This window comes from Heterodontus francisci, chromosome 34 (genome assembly GCF_036365525.1).
Source record: "Heterodontus francisci isolate sHetFra1 chromosome 34, sHetFra1.hap1, whole genome shotgun sequence".
Taxonomy (NCBI): domain Eukaryota; kingdom Metazoa; phylum Chordata; class Chondrichthyes; order Heterodontiformes; family Heterodontidae; genus Heterodontus; species Heterodontus francisci.
This window is the reverse complement of record NC_090404.1, coordinates 27870959-27891739: the sequence shown is the minus strand read 5'-3', so window position 1 is coordinate 27891739 and position 20781 is coordinate 27870959. Positions and strand designations below refer to the sequence as shown.

The 20781-nt window shown below is 45.8% G+C and overlaps 1 protein-coding gene across 1 annotated transcript in view; it reads left to right on the top strand.

The window, feature by feature from the left end:
- Positions 1 to 20781, top strand: part of LOC137349245 (zinc finger protein 271-like) — a 56466-nt gene that overhangs the window by 26408 nt on the left and 9277 nt on the right. The window contains exons 3-6 of the mRNA XM_068014743.1: positions 11226 to 11360; positions 11529 to 11713; positions 11966 to 12116; positions 16686 to 20217. Of these exons, the coding sequence (XP_067870844.1) occupies positions 11226 to 11360; positions 11529 to 11713; positions 11966 to 12116; positions 16686 to 17372 (1158 nt within the window). The 3' untranslated portion in view covers positions 17373 to 20217. The remainder of the gene's footprint in view (positions 1 to 11225; positions 11361 to 11528; positions 11714 to 11965; positions 12117 to 16685; positions 20218 to 20781) is intronic.

Genomic DNA, 20781 nt, shown 5'->3' with positions numbered 1-20781 from the left:
GGTGATCTTATTGAAACATGTAAGGTCCTGAGGGGACTTGATAGAGTGGATACTGGGAGGATGTTTCCATTTGTGGCAGAGACTAGAACTAGGGGACACAGCTTAAGAATAAGAGGTCTCCCTTTTAAGATCAAGATGAGGAGAGGTGTTTTCTCTGAGGGTTGTTAGTCTGTGGAATTCTCTTCCCCAGAGAGCAGTGGAGGTTGGGTCATTGAATTTCTTCAAAGCTGTGTTAGATAGATGTTTGGCAGACAAGGGAGTTGAGGATTATGGGGGGCAGAGAGGAAAGTGGAGTTGAGATCATAACCAGATCAGCCATAATTGTATTGAATGGCGAAGCAGGCTCGACGGGCCGAATGGTCTACTCCTCCTCCTAAGTCTAATGTCCCTATGTCGCTAAAGATGTTATTCCAGCAGCACGTGGTCGGGGGATTGGCAGCAATGCAACCCGCATTTAGTTGGCCGCAGTAACCGAAAAGTAGCAAACATGTCTAAAATACAGCCATTATTCGAGGCAGAGGAGATTAGACAATGGCAGAGGGGCGATTGGGGAGGGCAGAGGTGAAACAACAACGGATGGACATGGATTCAGATCCACAGCAAAGGAGCGCATCAACCTCAGAGCCATGGAGTCTCTCGCAGATCACACAGCATAGCACTAAAAGTTCAAAATTATAGATAAATGTTCAAAAGTCCTCACTTCTGAAACGATTTCACTGTTTTCAAATGTGAAACCTCCTGCTGGAGCCCACAGCTGGAAAGATGTCAGAAACCCTGGACTCAGATTTCAAAAATCACTGAGGGAATACTGGTAAGTAGAGTGACGTTGCTACGCCATTACTGCGGAGCAATGACATCACCGCGCACAGACATGCACAAACTAGGACTGGACAGTGGTGAAGGGACCGACAGGGTCATTCCCATGATGTAATTGTGTGAAAACTGCGCGTGTGTAGGGGATGTGCTGTACTGTCTTTGATTTACCACCAAATACTTTTTAATCTAATTGGGACATTCAATGGCAGTGTTTTTATCCAGTATTCTCCATGGTACAGCATGTTCTCTATCCACAGGACGCCAGTGCGAACAGTGTCTGGAGCAGGCACACTGCAAGTGATGGCGGTGGAGAGATGCTTGTGAGTCGCGTCTGCAGCCAGTAAGCGGCGGTGGGGCGGAGGGAGGGAGGGATGGAACTGGCAGGAGGGCAGGGAGACTTTGTAAACAATCAGTGTAGGCAGCAAATCCCGAGTGGGACCACAGTGGAGGCGAGGAGGAACAAGAGTTAACTTGGGAATTTGATGCAGAGGGGGAAGGAGGTGCTGCCTTTTACAGCCTCCAGGAGCTGGTGAGTGTTCAGAGTCTTTAATTAGGGAGCAGATGGATGATTGGTGAGTTTAAGATTTTTTTTTATCCCTCGAATAGGGGGCAGTAGTTTAAACCGGTGCTGGGCAATTTACAGCTTAACTAGTTAAACTACTGACCTAACGACAAATAATCATTGAGTGACGTTTCTAAACTTGAAACCAAATTAGTTTAATAAAACATAATAGAGATGGCAGGGCAGGTGATGTGTTGCAGCTGTAGCATGTGGGAGCTGGTGGACACCAGCGTGATCCACTGCAACCACATCTGCAGAAAATGTCTGCAGCACGAGGAGCTTTGGCTCAGAGTTGCTGAGCTGGAGTCCGAGATTCAGATACTGCGATGCATCAGGAAGCGGGAAAATCATCAGGACACTTTGTTCCAGGAGGCAGTCACATCCCTTAGGCTAGGTACTTCAGATTTGGTTCCTGGTCAGGGACATGAGGGTGTGACTCCACGTGAGGCAGGTAGGGGGATTCAGAAGGTAACAATGGAGGAGCCTCAGAACTTGGAGTTGTTCAACTAGTTTGAAGTTCTTGCAGCTTGTGTGAATGAGAGCAGGGACTGCAGGGAGGATGAGCAAACTGAACCCAGCACCATGGCATAGGGGGAGTAAAAAGGAATGCAGTAGTAGGGGACAGTATAGTCAGGGGGATCGATACTGTTCTTTGCAGCTGACTGTGTGAGACATGAAGGCTTTGTTGCCTGCCCAGTGCCAGGGTTAAAGACGCCTCCTGAGGGCTGGAGAGGAACTTGGAGTGGTAGGGGAAGGATCCGGTTGTTGTGGTCCATGTGGGTACCAATGACATAGGTAGGACTAAGAAAGAGGTTCTGCTTAGAGTGTGAGCAGCTAGGGACTAAATTAAAAAGCAAAACCACAAATGTGGTAATCTTTGGATTACTACCTGAGCCTTGAGCAAATTAGCTTAGGGTAAATTAGATCATAGGGTTGAATGCATGACTCAAAGGTGTGGGGGGGAATGGGTTTTGATTCATGGGGCACTGGCACCAGTACTGGGGAAAGAAGGTGATGTATTATTGGGATGGCCTTCACCAAAACCACACTGAGACCAATGTCCTGTCGAATCATATAACTCGGGCTGTAAGGGGCTTTAAACTAAAGTTTGGGGGCAGGAGGAAGAGTTCAGGTGAGGGGAAATTTAGAAAGTGAACAAAAAAGGACATGGCAATAGTGCAGGGTAGCCATATGGATAATAACCAAAGTGTAACAGAAAGGGACAGCACATACAAGCATAAGACTGTACCAGTAGGGGGAAATTGTAAAAAGACAAAATTAAAAGCACTTTATCTGAATGCGTGCAGCATTTGTAACAAGATGGATGAATTGCTCGCACAAATAGAAAAAATGGTTATATGATAGCCATTTCAGAGATGTGGTTGCAAGGTGACTGAGGCTGGGAACTAAATATCCAAGGGTATTTGACATTTCGAAAGGATGGGAAGAGAGAAAAAAGTGAGTAGCTCTGTTAGTAAAGGATGAGATCAGTACAGTAGAGAGAAATGACCTTGGCTTGGAAGATCAAGATGTGGAATCAGTTTGGGTGGAGATAAATAGCAAAGGAAAGGGGTTACTGGTGGGAGTAGTTCATAGTCCCCTTAACAGTAGCTACACTGTAAGACAGAGTATAAATCCAGAAATAATGTATGAAAGTTACTGCAATAATTGTGGACAGTTTTAATCTTCATATAGATTGGACTAATCACATTGGCAAAGGTAGCCTGGAGGATGTATTCATAGAGCTTTTTGGGCTCAATGTGTTCTGGAACCAACCTGGGAGCAGGCTATTTCATACCTGGTAATGTGCAATGAGACAGGATTAATAATTTACCTTTATAGTAATGGATCCTCTAGGAAAGGGTGATCATTGCATGATAGAATTTCACATTCAGTTTGAGGGTGAGACGTTGGGTCTGAAACTAGTGTCTTAAACATAAATAAAGGCAATTACCAGGGTATGAAGATAGAGTTGGCTCAAGTGGACTGGGAAAATAAGTTAAAAGGTGAGAAAGTAGAGATGCAGTGGCAGACATTTAAGGAGATAGTTCATTACTCTTTAGGTTAGTATGCAGCTACAGCAAGTGATAGGAAGGAAAATGGAATGTTGGCATTTATTGCAAGGGGAATAGTGTATAAAAGTAGGGAGGTTTTACTGCAGCTGTACAGGACTTTGTTGAGACCACATCTGGAGTACTCTACAGTTTTGGTCTCCTTGAAAAAGGATAGATTTGCATTGGAAGCAGCTCAGAGAAGGTTCATCCGACTACTTCCGGGGATGCAGGTCTTATCTTATGAAGAAAGGTTGAACAGAGTGGGCCTGTACCCATTGGAGTTTAGAAAAATGAGAGGTGATCTTATTGAAACAAGATCTTGAGGGGACTTGATAAGAGTGGATTAAAACAAGTGCTGGAAATACTCAGCAGGTCTGGCAGCATCTGTGGCGAGGGAAGCAGAGTTAACGTTTCAGGTCAGTGACCTTTCACGAAACATTAACTTTGCTTCTTGCTCCACAGATGCTGCCAGACCTGCTGAGTATTTCTAACACTTGTTTTTATTTCGTATTTCCAGCATCTGCAGTATTTTGCTTTTATTGATAGTGATGTTTCCTCTTGTGGGGGGTGATTAGAACTAGGGGACACAATTTAAGAATGAGGTCTCCCTTTTAAGACAGAGATGAGGAGAATTTTTTTTTCTCCGAGTTGTTAGTCTGTGGAATTCTCTTCCCCAGGAGGCTGGGTCATTGAATTTATTCAAGGCTGAGTTAGATCGATTTTAGCTAGACGAGGGAGTCAAGTTCATGGGGGGCAGACAGGAAAGTGGAGTTGAGATGACAACCAGATAAGCCATGATCTTATTGAAAGGCAGAGCAGGCTCGAAGGGCCAAATGGCCTACTTCTCCTAAGTCCTATGTTCCTAAGAGATGTTGCATTGAGAAAGAAAGACTCTGAGAAAGATGCACCATCTGTGGCTAACTAAGGACGTTAAGGATGGTTTCAAATTGAAAGAAAAAGCATACAATGCTGCAAAGATTAGTGGTAGGCCAGAAGGTTAGGAAAATGTTAGAAACCAGCAGAGGGTGACTGTAAAAAAAAAAAGGTGAAATTAGAATGAAAATAAACTGGCAAGAAATATAAAAATAGCTTTTATATATTTTACAAATATATAAAAAGGAAGAGAGTAGCTAAAGTAAGTGTTGGTGCGTTAGAAGATGAGGCTGGGGAATTAATAACGGGAAACCAGGAAGTGGCAGAGAGTTTGAACAAGTATTTTGTATCTGTCTTCACAGTAGAAGACACAAAAAGCATCCCAAGAATAGCAGAAAAACAAGAGGCAAAAGCGAGGGAGAAACTTGAAACACTTGCTATCACCAGAGGAAAAAGTACTGGGGAAACTAATGGGACTAAAGGCTGACAAGGATCTTAAAATAAGTGGCTGCAGAGATAGTGGATACATTGGTTGTAATCTTCCAAAATTCCCTAGATTCTGAAAAGGTCCCAGCGGACTGGAAAACTGCAATACAGCACCTCTATTCGAGAAAGGAAGGGGTGTGAGAGAAATGAAACTATAAGCCAGTTAGTTTAACATCTATCATTGGGAAAATGCTAGATCCATCATTAAGGAAGTAGTATCAGGACATTTCGAAAAACATTATGCAATCATCAGAGTCAACATGGTTTTATGAAAGGGAAATCGTAACAAGCAGGGTGGATAAAGGGGAACCAGGAGATGTAGTGTATTTACTCAAGTGTTGCCTTAATATCCAGAGCAGCTCTTTTGTTCCTGTTTGGACCAAGGCTGTAATGAGGTCAGGAGCTGAATGGCCCTGGTAGAACCCAAACTGAGCATCAGAGAGTAAGTTATTATATATAATATAAAAACAAGAAATGATGGAAATACTCAGCAGGTCTGGCAGCATCTGTGGAGAGAGAAGCGGAGTTAACGTTTCAGGTCAGTGACCCTTCATCAGAACTGGCAGATATTAAAAATGTAAAAGGTTTTAAGCAGGTAAAGCGAAGGTGGGGCAAGAAATAACAAAAGAGAAAGTGTTGATAGGACAAGGTCACAGAGAATAACTGACCAGAAGGTTATGGAGCGAAGGCAAACGGTATGTTAATAGTGTGCTGAAAGACAAAGTGTTAGTACAGAGAAGGTGTTAATGGACAGAAAACTGAACAGCCTGGCCCCAAGCACAAACATGAAAAAAACAGTGGGTAGACAATAGAAACAAACCAAAATAAAATAAATACATTAAAAATAACAAAAATAAAAAGGGGGGCCCCGTCATGCTCTGAAATTATTGAACTCAATGTTCAGTCTGGCAGGCTGTAGCGTGCCTAATCGGTAAATAATATTCTTGTGGAGTTAAATGTGCCTTACTTCCATTATTCGTTATTTTTGTGTCTATGTTGGAGCCAGCATACCTGAAACAATGGGTGAAGTTTAATTAATCCACCCCCAAAGAGAGAGACATCAGCCATTAGTCTTTTGTTTTGCATGTTACATTAGATTTTAAACAATAGGAAGACTTTATCATGAAAATTGTATTCTGAACGTTTATTTTGTGTAAAATAATTCATTTTGGTGGTTTCACAATTTTGTTTCATCTCACTGGACTTCTCATCTTTTAATTCTGGCATCTGTAAAGACAGGAAACCACACATGGAAAATCAGAGTAGTCAGTATACAACCTCTGAGTCTTTATTATTTAATTAGATATTCAAAGAATCATAGAAACCTACAGCACAGAGGGAGGCTATTTGGACCGTTGTGCCTGTTGCTATGACCTGTTAACTTTAAAACACGAGATATGAACACCCCAGATTGATTAAAGAATTATACGACAAGATTTCATGTTTTAAGACTTTTGCTATAACAACTAAACTAAAAACATTAATTAAACAGTACTTAGTAGGTAAAATAGTTGCAACATTAAACTGGAATTGTTGGTCTTGAATTTCTCCAAAAACCTGAATGGGTTATGGTCAGTATAAACAGCTATTTCCCCTCGACCATTATTGACATACTTCAGAATGTTGAAGAGCCAATACAAGAACCAAAGCCTCCTCTTCACTAGTGGAGCACTTCTTTGGTACTTATTTAGTTTTCTAGGGAGGTAACTGACTGGTCATTTGATACCAGCATCCACATCTTGGAGTGACACTGCTCCAACCCCATATCACTAGCATCAATAGCCACTTTCAAGGGCTTGCTAAAATTTGGTGCTGCTAGGACGGGTTCATTTATTAAAATGGCCTTCAATTTCTCAAGTGGCATTTGACATGATCACTTGACATCATGTTTCTCTTTAACAAATTCGACAGTGGGGTAACTACTGCACTGAAGTTAGGAATGAACTTTCGATAGAACCCACGCATCCCAAGGGATCGTAGTATCTCCTTTGTCTTGAGGACTGGAAAGCCTATTACCTGAACCTCAGCTTCTCCAGGCAACACTTGACAATGCATGATATGCCCCAAATAGGTGACCTTAGCCCTGGCAAATTCGCTCTTTGCTAAGTTTATTACCAAATTGGCTTTCTCCAACTTGTCAAACAGAGCCTTTAAGTGTTCAATGTGATCCTCCCAAGTCTCACTGTATCCCAATAGGTCATCAATATACATAACACAATTGCTTAGTCCAGTAATCATCTGGTTAGTCAATCTTTGAAATGTACAGGTGCATTTTTTTCATACCAGATGGCATGAGTTTACATTGAAATAGGACATCTGGGGTCAGTCTGCTCCCGCCCTGGGGTCAATGATACAGACACAGTGAGGTCAGTCTGCTCTCTCCCGGCGTCAGTGATACAGACACAGTGAGGTCAGTCTGCTCTCTCCCCGGGGTCAGTGATACAGATACAGTGAGGTCAGTCTGCTCCCGCCCTGGGGTCAGTGAGACAGACACAGTGAGGTCAGTCTGCTCTCTCCCTGGGGTCAGTGATACAGACACAGTGAGGTCAGTGTACTCTCGCCCCGGGGTCAATGATAGATACAGTGAGGTCAGTGTACTCTCGCCCCGGGGTCAGTGATACAGACACAGTGAGGTCAGTGTGCTCCCACCCTGGGGTCAGTGATACAGACACAGTGAGGTCAGTGTGCTCCCGCCCTGGGGTCAGTGATACAGATATAGTGAGTTCAGTTTGCTTCAGCCCTGGGGTCAGTGATACAGACACAGTGAGGTCAGTCTGCTCTCTCCCTGGGGTCAGTAATACAGATATAGTGAGGTCAGTTTGCTTCAGCCCTGGGGTCAGTGATACAGACACAGTGAGGTCAGTCTGCTCTCTCCCTGGGGTCAGTAATACAGACACAGTGAGGTCCGTCGGCTCTTGCCCTGGGGTCAGCGATACAGACACAGTGAAGTCAGTGTGCTTCCGCCCTGGGGTCAGCGATACAGATACAGTGGGGTCAGTAGAGTTGATGAGGGGGTGCCAGTGGCTGTGTTCTATTTGGACTTTCAGAAGGCTTTTGACAAAGTCCCACATTAGAGATTAGCGTGTAAAATTAAAGCGCTTGGGATTGGGGGTAGTGTATTGCGATGGATAGAAAATTGGTTGGCAGACAAGAAACAGAGAGTAGGGATAAATGGGTCTTTTTCCGAATGTCAGGCAGTGACTAGTGGGGTACCACAGGGATCGGTGCTAGGACCCCAGCTATTCACAATATATATTAATGATTTAGATGAGGGAGCTAAATGTAATATCTCCAGATTTTCAGATGAGACAAAACTGGGTGGGAGGGTGAGTTGTGAGGAGGATGCAGAGAGGCTGCAGAGTGATTTGGACAAGTTGAGTGAGTGGGCTAATGCATGGCAGATGCAGTATAATGTGGATAAATGTGAGGTTATCCACTTTGATAGCAAAAACAGAAAGCCAGATTATTATCTGGCTATAAACTGAGAGAGGGGAATATGCAACAAGACCTGGGTGTTCTCGTATACCAGTCGCTGAAGGTAAGCATGCAGGTCCAACAGGCGGTAAAAAAGGCAAACGGTATGTTGGCTTTCATAGCGAGAGGATTCGAGTACAGGAGCAGGGATGTCTTGCTGCAATTATGGTAAGGCCACACCTGGAATATTGTGTGCAGTTTTGGTCTCCTTATCTGAGGAAGGGTGCTCTTGCTGTAGAGGGAGTGCAGTGAAGGTTTACCAGACTGATTCCTGGGATGGCGGGTCTGACGTATGAGGAGAGGTTGAATCGGTTAGGATTATATTCGCTGAAGTTCAGAAGAGTGAGGGGGGATCTCATAGAAACCTATAAAATTCTAACAGGACTTGACCAGGTAGATGCAGGAAGGATGTTCCCAATGGTGAGGTGAGTCCAGAACCAGGGGTCATAGTCTAAGAATACAGGGTAAACCATTCAGGACTGAGATGAGGTGAAATTTCTTCACTCAGAGAGTGGTGAGCCTGTGGAATTCGCTACCACAGAAAGCAGTTGAAGCCAAAACATTGTATGTTTTCAAGAAGGAGTTGGATATAGCTCTTGGGTTTAAAGGGATCAAAGGATATGGGGCAAAAGCGAGAACCGGTTACTGAGTTGGATGATCAACCATGATCATAATGAATGGCGGAGCAGGCTCGAAGGGCCGAATGGCCTACTCGTATTTTCTATGTTTCTATGAGGTGTTGTTCCTTGAGTTTGCGTTGTTCACTGGAACACTGCAGCAATCCCAGGACAGAGATGTGAGCATGAGAGCGGGAGGAGTGTTGAAATGGACAGCAACCGGAAGCTCGGTCATGCTTTTGGACTGAGCGGAGATGTTCCGCAAAGCGGTCACCCAGTCTGCGTTTGGTCTCCCCAGTGTACAGGACACCACATTGTGAGCAGCAAATACAGTATACTACATTGAAAGAAGTACAAGTAAATCGCTGCTTCACCTGAAAGGAGTGTTTGGGGCCTGGGATAGTGAGGAGAGAGGAGGTAAATGGGCAGGTATTACACCTCCTGCAATTGCAGGGGACGATGCCATGGGGCAGGGACGAGGTGATGAGAGTAATGGAGGAGTGGACCAGGGTGTCGCGGAGGGAATGATCCTTTTGGAATGCTGAGGGGAGGGGAAGATGCGTTTGGTAGTGGCATCACGCTGGAGGTGGCGGAAATGGCGGAGGATGATCCTTTGGATGCGGAGGGTGGTGGGTTGCTTTTAATATATATAGATGAGTCGGTTATTGCTGTTTAAGTGCCACTTGATAGCACTTCGACGATACCTTCCATCACTTTGCTGATGATCGAGAGTAGACTGATGGGGTGGTAGTTGGCTGGATTGGATTTGTCCTGCTTTTTGTGGATCGGGTACAGCTGGGCAATTTTCTGCGTTGCTGGGTAGATGTCAGTATTGTCGCTGTACTGGAACAGCTTGGCTAGAGGCACGGCTAGTTCTGCAGTACATGTCTTCCATACCACAGCCAGGATGTTGTCAGGACCCGTAGACATTGCAGTATCCGGTGCCTTCCGCTGTTTCTTGATCTCACACTGTTATTTGTGGGGGGTTCCATGGCTCTGGGGCTGATGTGCTCCTTTGCTGTGGATCTGAATCCATGTCCATCCATTGCTCTGTTTCACCTTTGCCCTCCTCCATTGTTTAACTTCCTCTGCCTCTAATAATGGTTGTATTTTAGGCGTGTTTGATATTTTGTTGTTTCTGCTGACCATGTCTAAATGAGGTTTCCACTGCTGCCCATCTCCCTGACCATGCGCTGCTGGATTACCAGTTTTATCTTCCCACAGTATCTTTCATGGTCCGGAATTTTTTTCCTGCACTATGGTCCATTTCCCTTCCACTTCTGAGCTTATATGGACCACCACATTCTGCACTTGTAATTCATTCTGCACACCCTGAAACGTTAACTCTGTTTCTATCTCCACAGATGCTGCCTGACCTGCTGAATATTTCCAGCGTTTTCTTTCCCTATTTCAGATTTCCAGCATCTGCAATATTTTGCTTTTGATTTATTGCGGGCACTGCTCACAGAACTGAGTCTAGAAACACAGACAGACCCATTAAGAGCCGGTTTGTATAGCGGTGGGTGTTGAATGCAGAGGTCAGCCCCTGACCTGTGTAGATCTTTGTGTTGCATCAGTTTGAGCTGGAGGAGCAGGTGCTGGGTTTAACCCCGAGTACTTTGGAGCCCAGTTGGGCCCAACAATTTCCAATAAGAGACTGGCAAGGGAGGTATATTCTCAGTGAGATCAGGTTGCTGAGCTGACACTGACAGTACAATGTAATAGTGTTGTTTCAATCACAAGTATTTCTGTAAAGGCTTTTAATCCATTTTACATACACAGATTTTTAAAATTCATTCGGGATCTGGGAATCGCAAGCAGCCCATGATATATTGTCAATCCCCAGTTGCCCCTTGAGAAGGTGATGTTGATCTGCCGCCTTGAACCGCTGCAGTCCCTGTAGTGAACGTGCTTCCACCATGGTGTTAGAGAAGGAGTTACAGGATAGTCACCCAGTGATGATGAAGGAACAGCGATATGTGTCCAAGTCAGGATGGTGCATCATTTAGGGGAACTTGGAGGTGGTAGTGTTCCCTTTGTCCTTTTATCTTGTGGAGGTTGCAGATCTGGAAGTTTCTGTCAGAGCTCTGGTCGAGTTGCAGATGTAGAAAGTTCCTCTCCTTCTCCCCCCCCCCCCAAACCTACCATTGCGCCAAGATCTGACAGTCACTCAATTTATCATAACCTGAATATCATCGGCCTTTGAACATGAAAGAAAAAAGCACCAATCACAGCGGGGAGAAACCGTACACGTGTTCTGTGTGCGGACAAGGCTTCAGCCAATCAACTGGCCTGTCGAGACATAAGAGCAGCCACACTGGGGAGAAACCGTGTAAATGTGAGGACTGTGGGAAGGGATTCAATTACCTGTCTGCGCTGGAAACACATCGCCGCATTCACACTGGGGAGAGGCCATTCACCTGCTCTGACTGTGGGAAGGGATTCACTCAGTCATCCAGCCTTCATATACACCAGCGAGTTCATACTGAAGAAAGAGAGTTTAAATGCTTAAACTGTAACAAAAGCTTAAAAAGTGCACAATCACTGAGAAGGCACCAGCGCATTCACACCAGTTCCACACCGTTCAGCTGCTCTCACTGTGGGAAGAGGTTCAGGCGATTGTTCACCGTGCTGCAACACCAGCAGGTTCACACCGGGGAGAGGTCGTTCACCTGCTCCGTGTGTGGGAAGGGATTCACTCGGTCATCCAACCTCCATGCGCACCAGCGGGTTCACACCGGGGAGAGGTCATTCACCTGCTCAGTGTGTGGGAAGGGATTCACTTGGTCTTCCAGCCTCCGTATACACCAGCGGGTTCACACTGGGGAGAGGCCATTCATCTGCTCCGTGTGTGGAAAGGGATTCATTACTTCATCCAACCTGTTGAGACACCAGCGAGTTCACACTGATGAAAGACCTTTTAAATGTCCAGACCATGGGAATTGCTCTAAAGATTCTGTGGAACTGCACTGCCATCAACATGTTCACACTGACAAGAGACCGTTCAGGTGCTCTCACTGTGGGACTGGGTTCAGGCGACCATCTGAACTCACTGTACACCAGCGTAGTCACACTGGAGAGAGGCCGTTTACCTGCTCGGTTTGTGGGAAGGGATTCACTAAGTTATCCAATGTGCTGAGTCACGAGCGAGTTCACACTGGGAAGAGGCCGTTCACCTGCTCCGTGTGTGGAAAGGGATTTGCTCAGTCATCCCACCTTACTCGACATCAACGTGTTCACACTGATGAACGAGCTTTTCAATGTTCTGACTGTGAAAGGAGATTCAAAAGCAAACAGGATCTGCGGAGACACCAGCGAGTTCACACAGGTGAGAGGCCGTTCACTTGTTCCTTGTGTGGAAAGAGATTCACTTGGTCATCCAAACTGCAGAGGCACCAGCGAGTTCACACTGGGGACAGGCTGTATGTCTGCACAGAGTGTGGGACAGGATTCACTTGGTCATCTGACCTACGTAAGCACCAGCGAGTTCATAAGTTACTGCAGGGGTTGCATTCTGCTGTTAATCATATCCTGGAGTGAACCATGTTCATTCTGACAATTGGAATTTGTTTCTGCTTATGTTAATAACCTCAACTGGAATTTAATATTCTGGATAAATGTCAAATAAATCAGCTTTGTTTTAAACATATATTGTTGTAGATTTTTGTCTTTCCCACCTGCGTGTTTAGCATCACCTGACTGGAGCTCAGAAAGGACGATCTGGGGGGAGGATCGTACGGCAGGAACAGAACTTCAGGATCACACTGAGAGGGACAAACGGCACTTTGATCTTTCTCGTCTCTCTTCACTGACAGCAAAGTCCCCGTGTGGGTTAATCCTGTGGCCTGTCAGAAATGTGTCCCAGCCGCTCTCTTCCATGGTTCAGAGATCCTGGGCACGGAACAGAAGGCTCCTTTACAACAGTGTTGAGTCAGGAAGAACAACGGTGAATGCTGGAAACGTGCTGTCAAATCAGAGATTGGTGTAAAACTGGGGTCTGTTCCTGATTGAAAGTGAAACGGCAGGTTTAAATTTCCAGCCTGAAAATGACTGTAGTAATTATTCTACAAAACTTTGTGTTTGTGTGACAGTCCTGAGTCTACAATTTTAGCACAGGTGTTACTTTATTTAAAATAAAGTCTGCATCAAAGTAGCCTGTTAACTTCTGGTAAAATTATACAACAGATATTTGATCTCCAGATAAAGAAGGACCTGTAACGTGTTGCCAGAAATTTTTTGTTTTATTGATGTGTGTGTTAGACATCAGGATAACAAAAAATACACAGAACATCCATGAGAGTGCTATGCTGACACTTACTCTGGGATCACGTTGCTGTGGAACTCCACCATTGACCCTGCTGAAGGTTGTAGGCTCTGGGCGTGGGGCCTCCAGGAGTGGACTGTAAGAAAGCTGGGTTTCAATATCCTGACCGATACATGGTGAGGAATCCTTACTAAGGAACTGTCTGGGGTTTTACCTGTCAGTGCAGATCTAGGGATGAATGATGGTGACTCCTTGAACTGTCTTATACCAAACCCAGTTTGGAACAAGATGGATTCAGTTTCTGGGCGAATAGGGACAAATATTACCCACAATTGAGGGAGACAAAAACAGCCATTAGAGAAGCTGAGAGAAGATGCTGCATAACGGTGGTAATGGCAAAAGCTTTTCTAGCTCCATGGAGTTTCCACAGGGATTGGTTCCTGCATTTGTTTTTTTTTTAGAGATACAGCACTGAAACAGGCCCTTCGGCCCACCGAGTCGGTGCCGACCATCAACCACCCATTTATACTAATCCTACGCTATTCCCATATTCCTACCACATACCCACCCGTCCCTATATTTCCCTGCCACCTTTATAATGGCCAATTTACCTATCAACCTGCAAGTCTTTTGGCATGTGGGCGGAAACCCACGCATTTGGTGCCAGATATCAGGAGTTGAGCTCTAACCACATCACTGAGAAAGGTGATGCACCGAAAAGGGGATAAAAACAAGATCCGCAATATTTTGCTTTTATTACCCAAAAGGGAAACTGTCCTAAACTATGGCAATCGTCCCCCTTTCTCCTCCGTTCTTGGATGCTCATAACAGTCCCCATTTCTTCTCCATTTACCGCCGCTCCCTGACCTGTCCCCATTTCTCCTCCATTTCGTGATGCTTCCTCACAGTTCCACTTCTCCATTTAAAGACCCCCCTCTGACCAATCTCCAGTGATGCTCCATTTAGTGATGCTCCATTTAGAGACGCTCCCCGACCATTCTCCATTTCTCCACCATTGCAAACGCTCCCTGACCAGTCTCCATTTGGCACAGTCTCGGCTCTGTTGAGATTGGGTCCGGAGGGAAGCGGTGGAAGCCGCGGCTGGGGGTTGATCTTGTTGTTTGTTGTGATCTCCCTGTTTAGATTGTCTCCTGTCTCCGCACTCGGTGTGTCTGCAGCCTGCGAGCCCCGGGCTTTATTAACCCGCCTCCCTCTCACCTGTTGCAACTCCTGCCGGCGGCGTCTGACGCCCCCTGTCCAGCTGATTGACGGCAGCTGCGGACCATTGGAAGAGCGGGGGCGGGACTGGAGGACCGTTCGCTCTGTGAGTCCTCCAGATATTCCGAGCAAGTGACGGACGGGGCTCGCGGCAAGAAGAAGGCGGGCTTGTCCCGTCCCTGAATCCCACACCCTCTTGCTATTGGTCTGTGCAGACGTCAGTCACCCGGACATTGTGAGGTGTCAGGTCGCTGGCAGAAGATTGCGCTGGTACGCATGCGCATCGTGGCTGTGTTTTGAGCATGCGTACTGCGAGTTGGCGGTGACGGGGCGGAGGGAGAGCTGGAGGCTTTTCCCGGTGACAGGCCCGGGGTTAACAGCCGCCAGATTTCCAGCTCTTTTGGAGGAATTAAAGATTAATAAACTGTAACATCAAAGGACAAAACTTTAAAGGAAACTGAGCTCAGTTATAAAGGGGCCTGGGGGAGGGAGGAAGGAACCATTTGGGACACAGCACAGGGCAGGAGGTCCCCCCTCCCCAACTCCCTGGTTCCACAAAGACTCCCCTTGGACTGGGCCACACCTGGGCAGGGCTGGCTCAAGGTGCAGGAAGCTGATAGGCTGAGCTGTGGACTGGGAGGAGTGGGGGGTTTGACTGACAGGCCTGGGGAGGGGGATATCAGGGCAGGTACACACACTGCTCCCCCTTTTCCTCCTGGGATCTTTTACTGGAGTCGTGTTGGTGAGTGTTTCTAAACTCTGTCTCCCTATCCCGGTAATGTCGGTGGATTGTAGGTTGCTGTGAGTGTTGGATTATATTGCCTATCCTCATTCTTCCTCCTTTTACCACTCTTGAGTTCCAGGCCTCAGGCTGCGGCAGCTTAATGCGCCTGAAATTTAACTCTGCTTCTCTCTCCACAGATGCTGCCAGACCTGCTGAGTGGTTCCAGCATTTCTTGTTTTTATTAACATTATTTGCCTTTGTTCCATAACCTTTTGGTCAGCTATGTGGCCTTGTCCAATCTGCACCTTCTCCTTTGTTGTCACTTGCCCCACCCCCACCTTACTTGCTTATAACCTGTGATATTTTGAATATTTGTCAGTTCCGAAGAAGGGTCACTGACCCGAAACGTTAACTCTGCTTCTCTTTCCACAGATGCTGCCAGACCTGCTGAGTGGTTCCAGCATTTCTTGTTTTTTTGCACCACTTAAGAGCCGGTTTGTATCGGGGTGGGTGTTGGATGTGGGAGAGGAATGGTGTTGGTGGCTAGGGAGTGGAGTTTGTAGCAGGAACTGAAGACAATGGTTTCAGACTTCCAAACATTTAATTGGAGGAAATTTTTGTTCATCCAGTACTGGATGTCAGACAAGTCAGGATGGTGTGTGACTTGGAGGTGATGGTGTTCACATACACCTGTTACTCTGGTCCTTCCAGATGATGGAAGTTGAAGGTTTGGGATGTTCTGTCAAAATTCTGGTCAAGTTGTACGTACATAAAATCCCTCTTCTTTCCCTGCCCTTCCCTCTCCCGCTCTGCCTCTCTTTCTTCCCATAGAGAGTCTTGTGTAGGTCCAGACTGGGTGACAGGTTCCCTTCCCTGAAGGACATTACTGAACCAGTTGGGGTTGGACGTCAATCCAGCAGCTTTCATAGTCACTTTTTCCTAGTGTCGGCCCCATAAATTACCAGATTCATTCAGCTCCATTTCACAACCTGCCCTTTGTTTTTGTGGGTTCTCTCACACTCTCTGTTTTTCTGTTTTAAATCAATTTCACAGGGTTTTAGAAGGGGAGGAATTGCAGGCGGGAAATGCAAAGCAAACGTCAGATCAGGATCTGAAGGAGTTGTCCAGTTTATCGTAACCCGAATATCACCAGAATTTGAACATGAAAGGAAAAAGCACCGATCACAGTGGGGAGAAATTGTACACGTGTTCTGTGTGTGGACGAGGTTTCAGCCGATCATCTGGCCTGTCGAAACACAAGCGCAGTCACACTGGGAAGAAACCATGTAAATATGGAGACTGTGGAAAGGGATTGAATTATCCAGTTGAACTGAAAACTCATCCACGCAGTCACACCCTGGAGAGGCTGTTCACCTGCTCCGAGTGCGGGAAGGGATTTACTCAATCATCCCACCTTCTGAGACACCAGCGAGTTCACACTGGCAAGAAACCTTTTAAATGTCCAGACTGTGGGAATTGCTACAAATGTTCGGCTGAACTGATGATCCATCAACATGTTCACACTGACGAGAGACCGTTCAGGTCTTCTCACAGCGGGACTGGTTTCAGGGAATCGCCTGATCTCACTGAACACCAGCACACTCACACTGGGGAGAGGCCATTCACCTGCTCTGAGTGTGGAAAGGGATTCACTCGGTCATCCAACCTGCTGGCACACCAGCGAGTTCACACTGGGGAATTGCCATTCACCTGCTCCGTGTGTGGAAAGGGATTCACTCACTCATCATACTTGCTGAGACACCAGCAGGTTCACACTGGGGAGAGACCGTTCACCTGCTCAGAATGTGGGAGGGGATTCACTCGGTCATCCCACCTGCTGAGACACCAGCAAGTTCACACTGGGGAGAGGCCATTCACCTGCACAGAGTGTGGGAAGGGATTCACAACTTCATCCGACCTGCGGAATCACCAGCGAGTTCACACTGGGGAGAGGCCGTTCACCTGCTCAGAGTGTGGGAAGGGATTCACTACTTCATCTGACCTGCTGAAACACCAGCGAGTTCACACTGGGGAGAGGCCATTCACCTGCTCAGAGTGTGGGAAGGGATTCACGACTTCATCCCAGCGGCTGAAACACCAGCGAGTTCACACTGGGGAAAGGCCGTTCACCTGCTCAGAGTGTGGGAAGGGATTTACTACTTCATTCAACCTTCTGACACACCGGCGAGTTCACACTGGGGAGAGGCCGTTCACCTGCTCAGAGTGTGGGAAGGGTTTCACTCAGTCATCCAACCTTCTGACACACCAGCGAGTTCACAAGTAACTTAGGGATGAAAAATTTCTTTCAAAAAGTGTATTTTACGACATTGCGGGTTTCGGAAATTCACCACTGGCTTCTCCCTTTCCGATTTGACCAAAAGACCGGCTTTAAAAAGAAATTTGGAACCGTCAGTTTCCATTTTTGTTTAAAGCCAGCCAATCACAAAGCTGCCCGGTGGTCTTTTTGCCTGTTTTGAAGTTGTCTTTATTTTTTATAATCTTCCACCTTGGTGGAAATGAACTTCAACCAGGAAAGCAAGTGGGTGGAACTGCATACTCCTTCACAACTTCAGTGTGTCAGTCTTCTGTAAATGGCCAAAAAGGAGGTGTGTGTAAACACAGACCAATTCCCAATGTTTGTTTTTGCCTTCATGGGATATCTTAGCAGAGACCATGTGGGCACTGACACAGCTCATTGGACACGGCTTAAAATTAATGGTGCAGGATCAGTAGCTGGCAAGTCATAGAAACGTAGAAAATAGGAGGTGGAGTAGGTCTTTCGGCCCTTCGGGCCTGCTCTGCCATTCAAAAAAGATCATGACTGATGGTTTAATTCAGTACCCTGTTCCCACTTTCTCCCCATATCCCTTGATCCCTTTGGCATTAAGAAATATATCTATCTCCTTCTTGAATATATTTAATGACTTGGCCTCCACTGCCTTCTGTGGTAGAGAATTCCACAGGTTCACCACCCTCTGAGTGAAGAAATTTCTCCTCATCTCGGTTCTAAATGGCATACCCCGTATCCTGAGACTGTGACCCCTGGTTCTGGACTCCCCAGCCATCGGGAACATCCTCCCTGCATCTAACCTGTCTAGTCCTATTAGAATTTTAAGTCGCTGGTCTGCAGCATAAACATTGGTCTGTCAATAGGAATTTGTAACTTGCTTCCATTTACACAGCAGTGTGTGTCTGAAGTAATTTCTGAAAACTCTGCACAAACTGGTTACTGAATGTGAATATCCTGCAGTGAGCATGAACTGTATAAACTCAATATGTCCTGTGCTTTGCAGCAACTGAAGTGATCTGGAATTTCCACTTATCGGTTTGCTCAGGTGTATGGCTGAATTCCATTCATTGTTCATCTCCACTTTCACTGTCTACTGCCCCAGTCACACTGTAAACCTTGAGTCAGTGTGAAGCTGTCTTTTACACCATAGTGATGCAAGACAAGGAGTATAACTCTGGTCATCTTTCTTCAATGTGTGGTTTGACATTGCTTAAGATTATCTGCAAAAGACTGTCCTGCACCACAAGTGCTGTGTATTGGCTACAGTGCAACTATCCTGTGAACTCTCTGCAGTCACTATAAATGGTCACTGGGTTTGTGAGGCTGATGTCACAATACTCTGTACATGTATGAATATGTATATACAGAGTGCTGCCTTTCTCCAAGCTAACACAATAGTTATGATTTTCAGCTCACTTTGCTGTTAAATGCAGCTGCCACTGCACCAATTGATGCAGTAGAACAGCAGCCAGAAGTGTTCATCACTGTTGGGATATACAGCTGTCCATTGGACCTGCTGCATTGTCACAGGGCCATTACCAAACTTTTGAGCCTCAAACTTGTTACTGTAGAGGTCTTCGTCGGCTGTCCCTCGATTCGAGGATGACATCTGCTCAAGGTCATGAGTTTCTGCCATGGGTCTTCAGGACATTGAACAGGCCGATTCTCAACCCGCAGATCTTTGGGCACATGGGGCAGGATGTCCCACCAGTTAGTAGGACCCAGAGTGCAGGATTTGCTTCCAAGAGGTAAAACACGAGTCTCATTACTTCTCTGGTACAGTTTTTACGTTGCATAATATTTGAACCCTTTGAAGAGGAAAACCACATTTTTAATTAGTTCTCATTAAGATTAGAATGAGATCTGCACTGCAAACAAGATTATTTTAGTTTAGAATCTTTATAATGGCTATTTTGAAATTATAAAATCTACCATGAGTCATGATATTTAAAAACAAGCATTCTATCTATAGAGACACCACATTTGCTAAAGTTAATAAGATTATTTTCCTCTTTTGTGCTTGAAGGTAAATAATTGTCTAAAAGAAAATTGGATCGGGAGTATCACATGCTCCTAACAGAATGTATGTGATATTCCTGTCCATTTAAGTTAATGGTCAGTAAATTGGACAGGCTGTATAACTGGTATACAATCCTCCCTACCTGGTTTTACTTTCTGCTTCGTTCAGGTGATTATGTCAGAGCACAAAATAAGAAAAATGACCCCACTTATGTTCAAGTTTCTGGATTGTCAATGTCTCAAATGTTTACTTTTTATTACTTTATATATCTACTGATCTGTGCTGTTCGGGTACAATTATTAAGGCTCGGCACAGGTTGACATAGTCAAAAGCAAAGAGCATTGGGAAAGCTGCTTGACCAAAACTGCTGGAAAGCTTCACCGATCGAGGGCAAGACGCTGTAACCTGGATACCAAACCACAATGTACATAAACAGGTGCATGTGTCCTTTGTAATGCAGAATTGAAATGGCTTGTGGTTTATGTAGACGGACGTTGAACCTTTCTGACAAAGAAATGCAACAAATTGTGGCTTTAAATGTGTTTGTATCTGCAAATAATGTTTGCCTGCTGCTGTTTGTGATCTCAGAGGATAAAAGCGACTGCTGTAAGCTGTTTGACAGAAACTCTCTTGAACAACTGTGTGATAGAGGTTTCTCCGTGCAGATGTATGACATAAAGGTTTGTTTGATCCACATCCCCGACTCTCGAGGCGTTATTCAGGGTAGAGCTGAAATCGGTTCCCCTAATGGTTTGGCGTAGTCAGCAGGATACTCCACCCAGGCGAGTCTAGGCTGATGGAAAGGACGTCCATAGAAGGGTGAGTACATTTTAAATACCACCCATAGACAGGGGACTGTCTGACCCATCAGGGGATAAGGTCCCGGTTGGGTAAATGGACAAACGTCTCGGGACTAGGGACTGTGGTGACAGCAGTGCTGAGAAAACCACGGACAAGAAAATCAATAGCAGGTCCTGTTAGACTGCGGATAGTAGAGACTTGACACAGGTCCAAGAAGACCGCTGAGAGTGGTGACCCAAAGGTAGACTGCGCTGGGTGAGTGAAATAAGGGGGAGGATAGTCCTGAAGATATCCAAGGACAGTGGGGACCAGAGGGTCCGTCACTAGGTTTGTCGCAGATAAAATGAAAGAAAAGGGGCTGGTGTCCAGTGGACCCGCCCAGCCGCTAAAAGGTTTGGTGACAAAGTCAGAAAAATAATGCGGATGAAAAGGCGATAATGGTTATTGTAAGTTGTTACCTGCGACTTAGTGGACGGGTCCAGGACAGAATAGAAAGGTCGCAGCCGCCTCGCCCGTTGGATCGACCGTGGAAAGTTAGACAATCCCATATGGACGGACTTGCCGATGATGCTAATGGAATGG